General features: G+C 40.4%; 1 protein-coding gene across 1 annotated transcript in view; it reads right to left on the reverse strand.

The window, feature by feature from the left end:
• reck (reversion-inducing-cysteine-rich protein with kazal motifs) overlaps positions 1-17899 on the reverse strand; it is a 220314-nt gene that overhangs the window by 195678 nt on the left and 6737 nt on the right. The window contains exons 2-3 of the mRNA XM_079361492.1: positions 8617-8675; positions 4469-4543 (exon numbers count right to left, since the gene is read on the reverse strand). Coding sequence (XP_079217618.1) covers positions 4469-4543; positions 8617-8675 — 134 coding nt within the window. The remainder of the gene's footprint in view (positions 1-4468; positions 4544-8616; positions 8676-17899) is intronic.

Raw genomic sequence — 17899 nt, forward strand, 5'->3', positions numbered from 1 at the left:
TAGCTCACCACTGAGCATCTGACAAGCCTCTCTGAAACAGAAATGTTCAAGTTGGATTTCGGCGCTGTGGTGAAGCCACCATGGCTGAGTGAGACAAGCTCACATTTCCATAATTGAAGCAAATAAGCTCCTAAATGTAACGTACCACAATTCCGTTTCTGACATTCAACTGGGATAAAGTGGATCATTTTTTAAAGACACGTATAAATTAAAAGATTTCAGTAATCACAGTGCATTCTTTTCAGTCACAAAACCACTGCAATTATGGATTGCGGCTGGTGTGCTGCTCTGAACCCCACCACTTTAATATTTTAAACAGCAGAGTTCATGATTGTGCCACTGTTGATTTGCCTTTGGTTTTTGTTTGACCAACAAACAAAGTCTCAAAGAGAACAGTATTGTATTGTCTAAAGAACATTGTCTCATGTTCATCTGTAAATGCTTCTCACTGAGTGGCACGAGGAGATATGTGAAACAAACAACCACATGTGCACCGTGGCACGCAATCACGATGTGTCATGACAGCAAACAATCGGCTTTGTACAACATAATCAGTTGGTCTTCCCCCTTTCTTACCAAACACACGTAAGTGTTCAGTTCATGTCCAATGCTACTTTACATTAATAACACAGTGCAGATCTCTGAGAAGAACATAAAAATAAATTATAAATCAATCCTGATCGATGGAATTCACAACCTGTGCAACTTGATGACCCAGAGGTCAGTACTGGATTGGAAAAAGAACCGTTAAGTTTTTTTTTGCACCTACTGCTTGAAACAATCTACCGACTGGATTTAGATTGCACAACTTAGCGACTTGTTTTTGCTTTGTTTTTATCTTTAGCGAAATCTTTCCTTTGTGATTGTTTCTACTCTTGGCCCAGTCAATCTTAAACATGTACGATAAGGATCACCCCAATACTTACTGCACTTTGTGCTGCTTTGTTTTGCAGAAGAAGAATTACTGTACATAAGATCAATTTGCTGCAGAGTGTGTTAGATCAATCAGCGACGATCAGCCCTTTCTCCACTCAGCTCCTTTCTCAGAGCATGGATCATTTCTACACCTGGAACTAGATCACTCGTAGTCACAGTTAACCAGTTTATCGATAGGTAACATCTCCGCTGGAAAAAGTTCACTGTGTGGAAAACCCCTGATGTTAAAACTTCACAAAGGTTTGACTTTTGAATGCCAACCCTGCTCTTTGTTGTACACAGACTTGTGACCCATCATTGGATTCCTTTCTGCATACTGGGATACATTTCAGTGAAATAAGCCAGTTTTAAAATTTAAGTTGAATTACCTGTGTGCACTAACAGGTGTTAAATCTTTCATTTGACTTTGACAAACACGGTTAAGAAAAACTGCACCTCTCATCTACAATAGAAAGTAAAGAGGCACCGATGGATCGGCAGGTGACCGGAATCGGACAGCAACATAAACACTAATGGACGGCTACATACACAACAAGCTAACAGGAAGTGTAGATGTGAGGTCAGCAGGGGAGGAAAAGGTTTGACATACAGTAGTGGAAACAAATCTATTCTGCGATGCTCGTATGTCTGTGTGTGTGTGTGTGTGTGTGTGTGTGTGTGTACTGCTGCTGTCTCTATCTCGCTCTCTCTCTCTCTCTCTCTCTCTCTCTCTCTCTCTCCAGCGTGGGATGGCTGAGTGCAGCATGTTTACATTTTTAATAACCGTAATACTGTTTGGTTACGGAGGGACAATTTAAGAATACAACCTCACTGAATGAATTTTAGTATCAGTTTCACCTAAAATCGGTATCAGCAAGTCAGATGAGATAGAAATGTGACTTGGCGAGAAATTGTAATCACTTCATATCCAGTCGAAAGCCCAGCCTGGGAGAGAGCACGGGTTGGTTTAAACTGAGTGTTTTTAACAGTTTACACACCCCATTTACTACTTTTTAATTTAATTTAATTTACACTTTATTAATCCCACGAGGGGAAATTCAGTTTTTACACTCTGTCTAACACACACATAGGCCGAGATACACACTCATGCACAAACAGGGTTCCAGTGACATGCATTAATGGAGAGGTCTCAGAGTGAGGGGGCTGCCCACAGCGAGCGCTCCAGAGCAGTTTTGGGGTTCGGTGCCTTGCTCAGGGGCACCTCGGCAGTGCTCAGGAAATGGACTGGCACCTCTCCAGTTACCAGACCAGTTTCCAGACTTGGTCCGTGCCGGGACTTGAACCGGCGACCCTCCGGTTCCCAACCCAAGTCCCTACAGACTGAGCTACTGCCGCTTTAAGCTTGGCAAAGAAGTTTTGGTTCAAGGTTGATGGAGTTTTGAGATGCACACGTTATTACATTAAGTTCTGAAGATAAATAAAGATGCATCAAATCCATCCAAAGTGATACTGTTCGGTGAATAACGTTTCCTGGAGTTAGGGACAAACTCATTATCCAGCACTTACTCTTTTTTAAAATAAAATATAATATAGAAAATAATCGTACTACACTATGGACTGGGAGTCAAATTGGATTGAGAAACTGGTGAGAAGCTGGGAGAAGTTCCTTTAATGTCATGCAGAACAAACTTTACATTCCCGGGATCAAAACAGTGTAGAGAAACATGAAAACAAATAAATCCCATGAAACTTCTGTTGGGTTTGTGGTGAAATGTTGTGGGATTAATCATCACAAACAGGCCCTCGTGTCTCCTCTCAGTAAGGGCCACAAAGATACAGATATGGAAAGAGGTGGAATTAAGGGAGTGGTCGAGGAAGAAATCCCTTTCATGCTCTTTTGCTTTTACAGGACAGACATTTGTATAAACACATGTCACTGTTAACACCCCCGACCCGTGTCTCTTGGCCGGGGAACAAAGGTTCACGTCAGTGGGCGTCTGCGTCATTTACGAGGCAGGCCGAGAAGTAACAGTTTCTTTACATGAAGCATAAACATGATTTGTGATGGAACAGGGGCCAATACAGCGAAGGACACGTACGAGAAGAGTTATGTAGCCAAAGCCCTCCGGTCTGCAGAGAGAAGGGGCATGTGTTTGTACACAGCTGGTCAAATATTTGATTTCTTGTGAAAGCCTGCTTTAAATTCAACATCTTCACAGAAGTCCAATTCAACAGTGATTATTTCATGCTGAAACTAAATACTATGGAAATGGCTGAAACATTATTGAGTAAGGCTCCACGCCTTTAGAATGATGTACACCAGAACGAAGGTCCCAAAGTTCGGGGTCTGGATCCCCTGGGGGTCATAGGACATTTGAGAGGGGGGTTCCCAAGATGCCTTCCATGACCAATTAAGAGTTTAAATGTTTTTAAAAAAACAATACACAAACTGTATTTTCATCTGTAATACAGTTAAGATAGTTCATGCTGAAATAAAAGTGATGTGTAAAAATGTAACTGACACAATGTCTGCTGCTTCCTACGAATAAAAAATACCCACAGACATTCGCTGACTGTCTGTTTATCACATTGTGTATGTCCACTCTGCCCTAAAGTTTATAAAGTTTTTTTATATTTCTGGCCTTTCTTACAATAAATAATGAAAGTAGGGACAGTGGGGTCTACGGCTGAAATGTTTGGGGACCACTGGTCTATATCAGTCAGGGTCTGTGAAACACATACCCCTAAACAGCACAGTGTGGCAGCTTTAACCCAATCAACCTAAACCTAAACATTCAACTAAAAACTGTTTTAGCAAAGTAAATGGAAAACCTAGACGTTGGATTTAGATTTACCTGAACACATGTTTATTTGCAGAACTCTAAGTGCCGGCAGGCTGATTAACTGCTTGGCAGCCAAGACGTTCAACACTGAATCCAACATGAGGCCTAATTGGCATGCATTGTGTTTGTTTAGTAAACACATGTCAATAACAGCTGCAGAATAAGACCTGGAAACAAATGAGAGCAAACATGTACGACGGCCTCAGTCTAATTACTGATGTGCTTCTAATAGGCTGCTTGGAGAAAGATGAATCAAGCAACAAGCCAACCTCGCTGCTTTATAATTAACCCTGGAAGGTGGAAGGGTGACTCACACATATGTACGTGTGTGTGTGTGTGTGTGTGTGTGTGTGTGTGTGTGTGTGCGTGTGTGTGTGTGTGTGTGAGAGAGAGATTGTGTGGTTTAACCAGGTGTTTTAAAGTTTTGGCAACCATAACCAGCGACCCACTTCCTGCAGATCTCTAATAAGAGCATGGACACAGTTTTAACTCGACACAGTTCGAGGGGGTTAGCTGCAGCAACAAAAAAAACATCACAAATGTCTATTTGCATTTCACATCAACATTAATATCATAAATACATTGTTAGTGTCACTGCAGTCAGTGAGACATTACATTTGATGTTTTAAACACTTTAAACTTTGCAGCTGTTGGCGTCAAATGCATCCATTTGGTTTAAGAGGTTAAGCATGGAACAGTCTGTTCATGTGAATATGGAAAGTGTGGTTTTATAGAGGGAGTGAACTCACCATGGACTCTGGACAGTAACCAGGTAACCTCGGGAGGAGATGCCTTAGACGGGACTCACTCTTTATCGTAGCGAGCTGCAAGACATGAGCAAAACACAGAAATATTCAAACAATCTAAAACTGTTCAAAGTGTTCCTTCAGTATTAAAGAGGGGAACAAAATGAAGAATGTATGAGATGGTTTATTGCCAAGGGGATAGTATTTTTTAGATTCCTCAAAAATGTACAAAGAGAAAGTGAGCTTTGAGAAAAGTGAAGTGAGAGAACATGCTGTAGGGCTGTAACCATTCAAGTTAACCACGATTTATCATGGGCTGAAATTATTGCATCCACTTTTTTTGATGGGCAATAATTCCATGCTGTTTTGTCCCTTCAGGTAGATAAGCCTCCTCAGTGTCTCCCTGTAGTCATAGTAAGATTAGAAAACGACACGGCTGCATCTTTGAATGTTTCATTTTACTAAAATAATATCCACCTCATGGTATCAAATGTTCAACTTTTTTACTGTTTGGTTGAGAAGTTTTATTTGAACTTTTTGATCCATAGACAAGTTCCTTTTTTTCATTGTTAAGATCCTGCTTACCAGAGGGTCCTTACTTTATTTCAAAATAAAAGCAGGGTTGAATTAAACTTATTTTAATCAATTTAAATGGTTTCACAACATATTTTTAGGCTGTTTTGCATTAACGTGCAGATGGGACAGTAGAGGCAGATATCTGGGTGAGTGTGTAATGACATGCAGGAAAAAAATTCTCAGAAGATGCAGTGTATGATAAACTCACAAAAATAAAGCACTCCCAAGAGAAGGGACAATTTGGACAAACGTTTTGTTGTTTTTTTGTTTTTATTGACAACACTCCAACTACATAACCGGAAAATATCTCAGAATCTGATTTTGATGTTTGGACCAACAATGCTCCCGAAGGTTTTCCTAACTGTGAATCTGATCAAAAACATAGTTATTCTGTTTATGAAATGAAAGAAAAAGAAATAAACGTTATTATTTCTTCTCTAAAAACAAGTATCACCAATGGGATAAGAGTCTTTGAAAACCCATCACATGTCTACATGTATCTCTAAGGCTGTTCCATTAAGACGTCTACGCCCCTGGAACAGTGATCTAGTTGTTGTAAACATAAAATTCCCATTTGATCAAATCAGTGTAAACAGGGACAAACAGGGAATCCAAGTAAGTAGGATCAGGTTATGAAGCCTGAGGCCTCTTAAAAAAGGACTAAAGCAAACAATGACACTATTAGAAGTGGACTCTTTCTATATCATCATAAATAATGTGTGTACCTGCTGTAGCATCAGACTAAACCTTTCAAAACATTCTGCTGCCTTTTTTCCAAAACAAATATTGACAGTGAGTGATACACGTGTCTGTTAAATGAGTTCAGGAGGAGATGACTAAAAAATGACTAAAGCATGCACAGAGCAAAATTGGAAAAGACTGCATTGTCCATCAATCCCCAATAATCTAAAGTTTCTCACAGGAGCTTGAAAAAAAGAAACCAGGACGATGGACAACTTTCATGCATACTAACATCTGATCCCTGAGACCGATTTATTCTGGAAGTTGCTACATGATGTAACTGTAAGACATGAGGCCACTGCTGTGAACCAGAAAGTTGTTTAAAAATAAAGTCAGTGAAAAAAAATCAAATACGAGGTCAAAGGTCAAACTTTCCATAGCTGTGGTTCACACCTTGGATGAATTCTTCCCAGTGTACATGAAGACACGCACACTTCTCCAGATACCTCAGTGACACTGGGTGCAACCAGCAGCTCCTCACACATCCAACCCTTCTAACCCAGAGAAGGAAAATATCATGTTCATTTGAGTCATCGGGAGAGTAAAGTGGACGTGTTACACCTTTCCCCACATATTGGGTTGTTCTCCTACACAGAGGAATGTGGTAAGGCCATGGGAAAGTGTTGGATAGTGCAGTCGATCCCAACACTTCTGAGATATGCTCACTTAGACGTCAATAAAGCATCCAAGTTTGTGGTGTGGATCCACACACACACACACACACCAAGCCATCCAAGTGTTGTGTACGAGGCGAGAGCCTGGGAGAATGCACCCACTGCCAACAGTCTCTGGCTGAAGTGTGAAGTCATGAAACCAAGTGAGTGAGATTTACAGCCTCACACACTCAGACTGCTGGGAGCGCTCAATGTTTTTGTGGATCATCTATTTGCTCCCACAGCTATTAGGCATTACAGTGATTGCAGTGTATTGTTTGGTGTAGCACAGAGCAGCTGGTTTGAGTGAAACAACTCTAATAATCCCATTGTGCACTTACATTTAAGAACCAAGCAGCAGGCAGACTCAGAGTGTTTTTCGAAGCTGAAGAAGTTGGAGCAATAAGAGAGTAGATAATCATTTAAAATGCTCAAGATGAGAACACTTATCATGCTCAGTCACGCTCTGTGTCGGCCGGTGGTGTCGAACAGTTTGCTGAAGACCTCCACAGGAACACGTTGATGTGTCAGTTTTGGTGTTGCACCTTGACTCTGCTGCTTTTTTTTTGTAAACTAAGAGGGTTGGTTTCATCGATTTAAATGTATGTTTATTTTTACTGCTGCCATATTCTACTTATACCGTTGGCTAACACATGCTTCTTCTTATCTTTAACTTGAGAATGTTTCATTTTGGAAGATGTATAAAGTCTTGATTTGATCACACTGAATTTAATTTTTGTTTGTTTAAATTCATATATCACATGTCATAAACTTGGCCTGGACTTTTTTCAAGAAGAGATTTTTAATCTCCTTGACTTTCCTCCTAAATTAAATGTTACACAAGGAAAATGAAAATGGCGTAAAGTTGGAATGAAATCCTTTAGACTTTGTGGGCTTTGAAAAACTGTTTTTACTGGATGTTGTCAAAGCTCTAGAAATCCACTTCTGTCCCTTTTCATAAAGTGCCTCACCATGAAGGCCTTTAAGGACTGTCTGAATTGTGTCACATGTGGCTCTTAAGTTTTTTATTTATATAATGTTTTGTCATGTCTGCCATTTTGGTTCTACAAATAACCACCAGAACTTTTGAAGACCCGCTTATTTTCTGGGTGTGACCAGGCACATGGCAGCTTCCAGTAGAGCTTAATACCGTCCTGGTGAACGTCTGACATCAACTCCCTTCACCCCAAACCAAAGAACCCACCCAAACTCTCAACCTAACGACCACCTCTGAAGGGTATTTTCAAGCCATTACATTTCTAAAAGGCCATTATCTCTCCTCCAACTTCATCACTCTCATCTCTTCATGTTTTCCATGTTTTCTCTTTTTTGAGATGTCCCTCCTTTTTCTCCACAGTTTTTTTTGTCCATCTTCATCTTTTATGTAATGTTGTTTTCAGTGGTTTCTTCGTCGTTTTTTTTTTTTTTTTTTTGGCTCGCAAAACGATGAGCCAATAAAAAGACAATAAGTTCTGGTCAACCTCCCTCTTCAGTGTACTCCACTTCAAAAGCTGGAGGAAGGTTTGAACTCTCAGCCTGTTTTCTCAGAGAGCAAAGCTTCTTTACTCTCTCTCTCTTTTGTGTCTCTTTGCCACAAAGAAGAGCATGGGGGCTTCAGTGAGAGGGGGGGGGGGGGGGGGGAAGAGAGAGCATCACCTGCTACCAATTGAAACGGAGTGAGACCGAACTTTTATTCTACACTTCAAAGCGCATAGAAACAAAAAAACTTAACACCACTCCCCTTCTATTCATATGCCGACGATAATGGGCCGAGCAGTTGTCTTGTGCGTGTGTGTTCAAGTGTTTCTGCCTGCATCTTTGTGTGTGTGTGTGTGTGTGTGTTCAAGTGTTTCTGCCTGCATCTTTATGTGTGTGTGTGTGTGTGTGTTCAAGTGTTTCTGCCTGCATGTTTATGTGTGTGTGTGTGTGTGTGTTCAAGTGTTTCTGCCTGCATGTTTATGTGTGTGTGTGTGTGTGTGTGTGTTCAAGTGTTTCTCCTTGCATGTTTATGTGTGTGTGTGTGTGTGTGTGTGTGTGTGTGTGTGTGTCTGTGTGTTCAAGTGTTTCTGCCTGCATGTTTGTGTGTGTGTGTGTGTGTGTGTGTTCAAGTGTTTCTCCTTGCATGTTTATGTGTGTGTGTGTGTGTGTGTGTGTGTGTGTGACTGTTGTTTTTTTTTGTACCTGTTCACAAGCTTCTCTACAAGAGGTGGACTCGGCAGCATGGTGGCAACAGGAGGGATCTGCAAAGAGATGGAGCAGGTTAGCTGTTACATCACTGTCAGGGCATCACCATTAGTTCAGGGAAGTCATGGAGTGTCAGAAAGAGAAAACAAATAATTACAAATCAGAGAGGCAACATTTGAATCTTCTCGTTTTAATTTAGGACTCAAATAGTGTACCTCCAAAGTCCAAAAGAAACACTTTCAAATGTAAAGGCAGCAATTATTGTTCAAGCATTGACTGTGTCAAATTGTAGTTTAATTTTAAATAGCATGGCAAAGATGTTTTGGTACACTCAGAAATGCAGTGCAACATTATAAATAATGCGGAAATGTCTCACAGCAAAACCAGAGTAATAAAGACACACAGACAGGGGATGTTGGCTAGCAACGAGGCTCCAAACCACAGCCCAGCCCAGGGTTCCAGTAAGTGACTTGGCTCAGTTTGCTGTCAAAAACTGCTCCCCCCTCCTTGTAAGTGGACTTTCAAACCAGACACTTCGACACACTGAGCCAAATTCTTCCATTGAGGAACAGAGAGATGACTCAAACATGCAGTTAATCAGTCCAGTCTCTCTGCTTCTACTCATCGTCTGTAATAATACAGAGCTCATCCAAATCCTCAGGAGAACTCTACCTATTTACATGCTACAATGAAATAAGGTCACAATGTGTCTTCTGACAGTCATACTCAGATTCTTAGTTAGCCTATATTGAATCTCAGCTCAAATAATGTAATGTGGACAGTCTTATTGTCTACTGCATGCCAGAATAATGACACTTGTGATGGCTAGGTTAATAATGTGTTATTGTTGGTTACACATACTGGTGTTGATTGAAGTGGCTGTCTTGACTAAAAGCACAAAAAGTCAGACTTGTTTTGGTTTCCATTTGAAATACACTTTTCACCGTCTCCCATCTTATAGGAGAAGAACAATGGAATATGTGACCAAATGCTAAATGTGTTCTTTGTTTGTTTGTTTTCCAGTAAACATAGTTGTGGGAGTCAGGGGGAAAAACAATTAGAACCCCCCCGTCTATGCTCCAACATTACAACATGAAGCCTTTTGATATCTCCATCGCTCTCCAGTCACAGGGCTGTTTAAACCTTCTATCACGTGAAACACTTTACTGTTCAGAGATGACAAACATTTGGTGAAGGTTGAAAGGACATGTTGGATGTTTGGCCTTGAGGTTACAGATGTCTGTGTTAATCCAGATTTGAGCATACATTATGGCTCTAAAGAGTTGTTCACATCATCATTCAAGATGAATCTGCAGCTCATCATGCATGCTGATTCAGTCGTTTGAATTGTCCTCCTCTCTTCTTTGTTTCATCTGCACCTTTAACATATAATCAGCAACATTAATGTTTCATTCATGAAGCTAACACTCTGAGTATGAAAGATTGAGCCAACATTGACATGTTAAATTCTGATTGGTCACGTCAGGCTTTTTGTCCAAAGACGAGTCAGTCAGATCCCTATGAGAAAAAACTGAACTGCATAAACTTTCCCCGCCTTTAATCCAGCATTCCTGTCGTCAATGTTCATTAATCTGCCACATATCTTCATTGCGTATTTTTACATCAAAATAACTGTAAAACATTTTAAATGTCTGATCTCAGGGGCATTTACAAATGACTGACTAATTAAAACACAAAAATTCATTCTAACGTTCAGTCCACCTTCTATCTTGTGGTCGGTTCAATATCGTCTCAGTATGAAATACGTCACAACATGGTGTTTAGTTAGTCTGGAAATGCTGTTTCATGGTGACTTTGAAGATGAAGTGAAGTGGTTTAATCCCCTGAGCAAAACAAAAAAGTTTGTGGTCAGTTTTGACAGCTGTCTTCTTGTTTCTAATGAACTCATGTTATTTTACACTTTACACTGTTAAGGGTTTAAATAAGAGGGCTAAATGCTTCGACTGCCATTGATTTAAATTTTGAGTCAGCAGCACTTGTGGTGCATAGTTGACCTTGCTCGTTGTCTTCACAGTGAATTATTTGTGATGTCCTCTACAGCACTACTAAAACAGCCTTCTCTTCGCTGAGACTATACACCCAGGTAGCTTTACAAATGGATAGGATGTTTAAAAGAGAAAAATGTTTAAAGAGTTTGGGAATAATAAAAAATAGTGTTTTTTCAACCCCTTGTCATTCTCGAAAAAATGCCTAAAACAAAAAAATTGGCATATTAAAAAAAAACCTCCAGTGCAACCATCAGAACCAAACCGAAAACAATTGTGAAATACCATGCCTGGTTTAAGCTTAAGGCATAGGTTGTTTAAATTTGATAACTAAATGGGCACTCTATATCAAACCATATATGTTCAGAATGATTGAGAAAGATGATAGTGAAGTACGAATGAAGGTGCATCATGGGGACAGCAACCCAAAAACAGGTTTCAAACAGCAGTCCAAAGTGTCACAACAGTGACTACAAACACTTCTGAAATAACATCTCTGTGATTTATGAAAGTAAGCTATTGTCTATTTAGACAAAGAGCAGCGCTAAAAACACCATTATCATCTATTTGGAGTTTTATCAATAGGATATAAAAGGGACCACTTTGCTAACAGCTAGCTGTCAACTCCTGAGGTGCTAAATGCTATGTAAGCTAGCCAGGTGCCATTTGGTGTGAATGGCACAGGATAAAAAGGACAGGGCACTTAGTAATTACCCTCACAATGAACATTCAAAAGTTTAGCAATCCTCCGACAAGTTTCTTGGCAACACATCAAACAGTTGCTGAGGGATTTCAATAAAAGCAATCACCAAAGGGCCGACTGACAGACAGCCAGGCAACTCCTTCCCCTGAGCTGGGATGCTAGAAACGCTAAATATCAAGTTTTGTGGACCTTATTTCATTGATTTTCTCAATACATCAATGTACTTTCTGGCCTGAATAACCTGAGTAGAAGAAAAAAAAACATCTCTCTCTCCCTCTCTCTCTCTCTCACTCGCTCACACTGAAACAGCTTAGTCAAACAATGGCAGGTGACATAATAATTTGAGGGAGGGCGGAGGGAAGATGGAGGCCATTCAGTCATGTACAGTATGAGGCCCCTGGCTGGCTGCTAATGAGTGCTGGCCCCATTCTGCCTCAGCATACACACAACAGGAACAAGAACTCCCCCTCAGCTACATGGTAACACTCAGTCACTGGAATGAAGCACAGCATAGTCAACCTCTCAGCTGCATTGTTATACTTCATTCAGCCAGCTAAATTGCACTTTACAGTTTCTTGAATACTTCTATACAAAAGACTACTGTTGCTGAAATACAAAACACGAGATCATCTTTTTGAAAGGGAACAGCTTGTCCTCTTAAAGTACTGATGTTTCTAACACAGACAACAGAGAAGGTGAAGCGCCCAAATTAGTAAAAAAAAAATAATAATAAATTTTAAAAAAGCCTTTATGTCCCACAAGGGCTTTGGGACCTAAACTATCTACCGTGACAGTAAAAACACACAAACACACACTTTCACCTTAAGATAAGTGATGTACCAGCAGGAGGTGTGAGAGCTCTCTGGGGGGAAGGGGGGGACATGTGGCCCAACTGTAGGGGGCTAATCAAAACACTAGGGGGTCTGTTTTTAAGGTAACACCTGTAAATTAAATTAGTGTTGTTTTGCTTTCTCAGCACCTTATGGTGAAATTTGCAAACCACAAATAACATCATCAATCACACACTTATGTTGGCCTGCACCATTGCAGTATGTTTGAAGAATGGAACATCACATCCATACCCTACATCACAAAGGAAACATAAGAGAGCATCTGATAATGACGGTCGACAAGCATGCATGAGAACTCCACATTAACTCCAAATTAGAGCCGTCAGTGGAGCCGATGGTGACACGGACGTGGCGTAAATGTGGTGTTTAATGGTGAACGAGACCAGCTGCAGGCCATTTATGAGCCAAATAGAAGCAAGAGAATTGTTGCAGTGTTCATGGAGATAAATATTTGATCTGTGATGGAAAACATGACTGTGGTTCCTGTGGAGTGGAAAATTCACAGAGGCTGAAACTATTTATTTATTTATTTATTTTATTTTTTTTACAAATGTTGCCTTTTAAAAGAATTGTGAAATGTTGTGAAGTTCCTTCAGTTCCTTCAGTCGATTATGTCCGACTGAAGGCCTGAATCGCAAAGGGAATGCACATCTTTTGCTTAACCTGTTCATATGAAACAATAAGACACCGTCTGATTCGCAAAACACACAAGGGGGGTTAAATGGAAGCGTAAACAGCGTCTTTGTGCACCAGTGCTGGTTGGGCTTATTTGAATTACTGTCCGCTACCTATGCAAATATTTATCATTGCAAAGTGCCAAGTACTCACACGTCTGCTGAGCCTGCTGAGGATGTCATGTGCTGCAGTATTTATGAGAGATGACACAAGCTCTATTTTGCCTCTGTGTGATTTAAAAGAAGATGATAAATAAATGACCTCTTCATGAAGTCTCAATTACTTTTACATCACTATAATTAAACTAACCAGAGGTTTAATCCGCCGTGTGCTCGAAATGTCATCCACACCTGTGGAAACAGTCCGGAGCCGTTACACACAAAGGACGCACGTTTGTTTTTGTTTGTTATTCTAACAGGCCCCTGCTTGATCCATTCAGAGACAAAGCTTTGTTTTTAAAGGTGAAACTCCTATCGCATTTTTCTGGCATCAAACTTAACTCTGAAAAAGTTTCCCCATACCCCATAGCTCATTATGTTTGTGTGGACAAAGCAGCTCACTTCCTCGTGAAGTGAAGGTGCTTTCCTCTACATTCAGGCGCAAAGCAAGAGCAAGCAGGACACAGCAGGACTGCCTTCATGACAGGACTGCATGTTTGCTCCTGAAGATTATTAGCACGAGATGTTTTGTGAATTAGATGTTGAGATGGAGAAGATAGTGGAAGCAAATGATGCCCTGTTTTTGGACTTGAAAGTCCCTCGATTCTTAGTGATTTAGTCCCTGAGTTGTCTATGTTTTCACAGATGTGCCAGTGTTAGGCTCTGGGTCGAAGCGAAACTTGATGTCATCTGTTGTTGTTTTGATTGAGAGCCCCTTAGTGGTAGATTTGACATAATGTGTGTTAAAAAACACTAAGTTGTAGTTACAGGTCAAAGTTACAGGTCACTGGCTAAACTTGTAATCTCTTAAAGAATTAATGTTTTATATATATATAAAATATAAAACATTAATTACTTCAATTTTTAGATTTTAAATTGCATGGCTCTGTTTTGCAACCTTGATACAAAAATTTGAAAACTTTTCTACTAGCATCTCAGCAAAACTACAGACGCATCTATGCTATGACAAAGAAATCTCACCTCAGATAAGTGATGTACCAGCAGGAGGTGTGAGAGCTCTCCGGGGGGTGGGGGGGGGGACATGTGGCCCAACTGTAGGGGGCTAATCAAAACACTAGGGGGTAAATAATGTCTTTTGTGAGAGAAAACATTGGCGTCCGTTTTTTAAAGGTAACACCTGTGAATTTTATTAGTATTGTTTTTCTCACCTCTATCATCCTTGTTTCCCTGTGGGAACTTTTTTGCAGAAGAAGATGTTGAGTCACAGAGTCAGCGACTTAAGTCAAATCTACTTGAAAAAGAGCTGTAATTTATAGCATGCATTAACAGTCAACCACAGTCTAATTGATTTAGCAAACTGATTACTGAAAGGCTCATCATTCACATTTCAAATACTTTGTTTGACGTTGTCTGTTCATTCCCATTGCACTCCGACAGCACGGCCTCTATCCTCTGAACCACATAATATCCTATGAAACATTTCACTGATCGTTCATCAGCTTTGCCACGGAGAAAAATGTAACTGTCAAAATACATTTCTTCAACTTTTTGTTGGTTGAGCCACAGCACTACTAACAGAGAAGCATTTTTCGGACTGCCTCTTTGCCTGAAGTGGCACTTGTGGGGAAATATAGAAATATTTAGACAAAAGAAGACGCATATTGTTTTCAGGATGTGGCGGTGGTAGTTGTCATCTCTGCTTTGTAAAGAGACCATGAGCAATGATGAACTTTATGACGAGGACAAAATGGGACACAATTCTTCCAGATAAGAACAGAAAAGGAACCAAACCAGGATGGACTCAAAAGGAAGAGTTTTTTCAGAACACTTCAACCGACCTGTAACCTTTTCTGTTTGTTCTATTACCAGTCCAACATCTTAGCGTGCAGACTGCTAAAGAAAGCAATTTTTTTCACTTTTGTTTTCCCTCCACTGAAGTGCCACCCATTAGAGGCACTGGGCTGCCACACTTCAAATGGCCAGAGCAAACAGCACTTTTTTAACTGTGACAAACAATCTGGAAATAGCAGCCACACTTCTGACTGGGAGCCAGCTGCTGGGACGATAAGGGAAGGAATTTCAGTGCACCCCCTTCTATTTAAATGTAACATTACCCTGAGTTTCCTGCCAGCCAGTTTCCTGTATGTTTATGTTGGAGTTGAGCTTAGAGGTGCACATAACGGTAAGGCTTGGCGCTCATTTTTGTCAGGGCATTGGCAGGATTCAGAACGCAGGAAATGAGGCTTCAAAAGATGAAAATGGCGTTTTGTTTAGTTGACTGAAAACCCATTGGATGTTGGTGATGAATAACTGCACTGGATGGTAGGGGAAGATATCAAAAGCAACGTAGGAAATGAACTGCTGTATGATATAAATCAATGTCAAGAATAATCAATCACCAGAGAGCACAGCGAGTGCCCCAAAAGAAAATGTGAAAAAAATACTTCACTATCATCTTTCACTGGTTTAACTCTCCACAAACACAAAGTACTTTATCATATTAAAGCACCATTTGTTTGTTCTTTACTACACATTTGCATAAATATTAAAACACTAATGCCAGACATTTTAAAGAGCATCCCTTACAAAGGTTATATTTCCTACCAAGCAGCTAATAACTCAAAATTATTAACTGGCTTTTAATACATTATGATTCCATCATGTCTGCCCGTTTTAAGCTAGGAAAGGACCTACATTTATACAGTCGTTGTACTTTCTTAAATTCCATTTACTCCTGACAGCTATCACTGAAGATGTTTTCCTACATTGAAAGGAATTTGCTGATGTTGCAGGCTGCTGATAGGTCAGTCCCTCCAATCATGTCAACTGCATGACAGATGTCTCTTCCACAAGCTAAAGCTAGCAAGATTTTAAAACAAGAATGGATGGTAGTGTGAGATGGTGACCCCCAACAATGGTCCTGTCAAAAATCAACTTAAAAAATTCAATTGATTTTGATAATAAAGTCCCAAAAAAATGAAAATGACTCTTCTTACCAAAATTAATTTAGATTATTTATTCAGTAAGTGTGTTATCATAGTTTTAGCTGATGAATGCTAACCTAATTTTGTCCAGCTTACAACAGGCATAGCCTTGTGCACTCGGAGAAAGGGAGGAGGGCCAGTAGGGCCTTAATAATACATTTTGGCCATGGGGTAAATCCTGTTGTTTTGTCAGCAAATTCATTTGAGAAATAAGAGAAAAAAAACCTGGTACCTCTTGATTGCATTTTGAATGTTATGTTGTATTTTTTACACGCTTTAAATCCTCCTGGGTTAGGGGTCAAATTTGTCAGAGAACAATTACCACATGCAGAAATGACAGTCATGAGTAACTTTAGTGTTGAGTAGGAAGAGTTCTCTCCATGACAGGAAGACAACTCTTCATCAGCCAGAAGAAGCATTCAGACTAACAGATAAGTTAGGTCTTAGCAAATGTCTCTGTGTAAAATAAATAAAACAAACATAGATTTATCTCATCTTATAGATGATATGAGACAGAATGCACAGTGACATGTATGTTAGTATGTGGGGAGCCACACACACACACACAGAGAGGTCCTACTCTCTTTCCTGCATTCCTCAGAGTCGCAGTAGACTCTGTGGGGGAGAGTTTAATGGTTGGAGGCCAAAGGTCACTTCCTGTGAATTGATTAATTGAGATTTGCCATACAGAGCTGAAGGCGCATTGAAGGTTCAACGGGGCTCGAGAAGGAGAGGAATTCAGAAGAAAGTCTTTCCAATTATAAAAATTAAGTCGATGAACTACACTGATGGATAATTTATTCAGGATTGTGTGGCCCCTAACGCTCAGATATTTCTGAAACGTGTTGCATGGAGAACATCAAGGGGACGGTAAGATGTGAAAGTGATGGAGATATCTTGTGAAATATGTCAGATGTCAGACAGCTGATTCTACCTTTGATGTTCGCTAACATCTGGCCACTCTGAAAAATATTTGTGGCCCTAGAGTGAAGGGTTTTCAAGCGTCTCTGACAGTGTTCAGAGGGAGACTCTGATGAATGGAACGTTTACTCGCTCTTGATACAGAACTTATATCGTCTGCCAGACATCTGTGGGGAGAGATACGATCAGCCCCACCAGCCAAGGTCCTGCTCTGTTTAACTGTTGGAACTTGCTGAAGATCTGACATTAACGGGACCCTGAGGATGTGTTACCGTTAGTGTGAAAGTGTTAATCACTCTCAAATATAGTCAAAGAACTGTGTTCAACACATCACTTTTCCTGTCAACTCCACTTTTTCAGAGACGTCAAGAACAGGTCAAAGAGGTGTGCACAGCGGCTATTTGCAAATCCACAAAGGACAGTGAGGTGTCACAGCTCGGCTGATGTCATCTCTGTGATTCAAAAGTAATTCACTTTGAGAGCAACACAGAAGCTGCATTCTTTGTAAAACACTACTTATTCCAAAGTGTTTGACTTTTGCCCCACAAATGATCGAGGTATGACTCCTCATATCCACACCTAGTGCGCGCGGCGGTGCATCAGCGCCGTGGCTCTGTCTCGTCCGGCACCGCGTCACCTGCCCCATCGGGTCTATTTCTTCACAGGACAATTACAAGATTGCACATGAATAAAGAGAAAAACATCGAAACAACGTGTTGTTTTGTCTTTCTGAGTGCCTGTTTTGACTCGATATGATCGTCTTTTATTTTGAAATTGACCAGACGCTCTGAGTGTTTCTTTGTCAGACTGCCTGTCTCAGTCGTTCTATTCTGTCCATCTTAAGCCTGCTGGGATGATCAGGAGACGGACCCTGGCGCTCGCTGTAGAAACAAAACCATTGACTAAAGTGGCAGTGAACGCCAACGCTGAGCTCGGCGCTTACAGACTGCGGCACACAATGACTTTATAGAAATAAGGAGTTAATGACCATGACACATTTTCTGTGTACCTATTTTCTTTT

The sequence above is a fragment of the Symphodus melops genome (genome assembly GCF_947650265.1).
Source record: "Symphodus melops genome assembly, chromosome: 14".
Taxonomy (NCBI): Eukaryota; Metazoa; Chordata; class Actinopteri; order Labriformes; family Labridae; genus Symphodus; species Symphodus melops.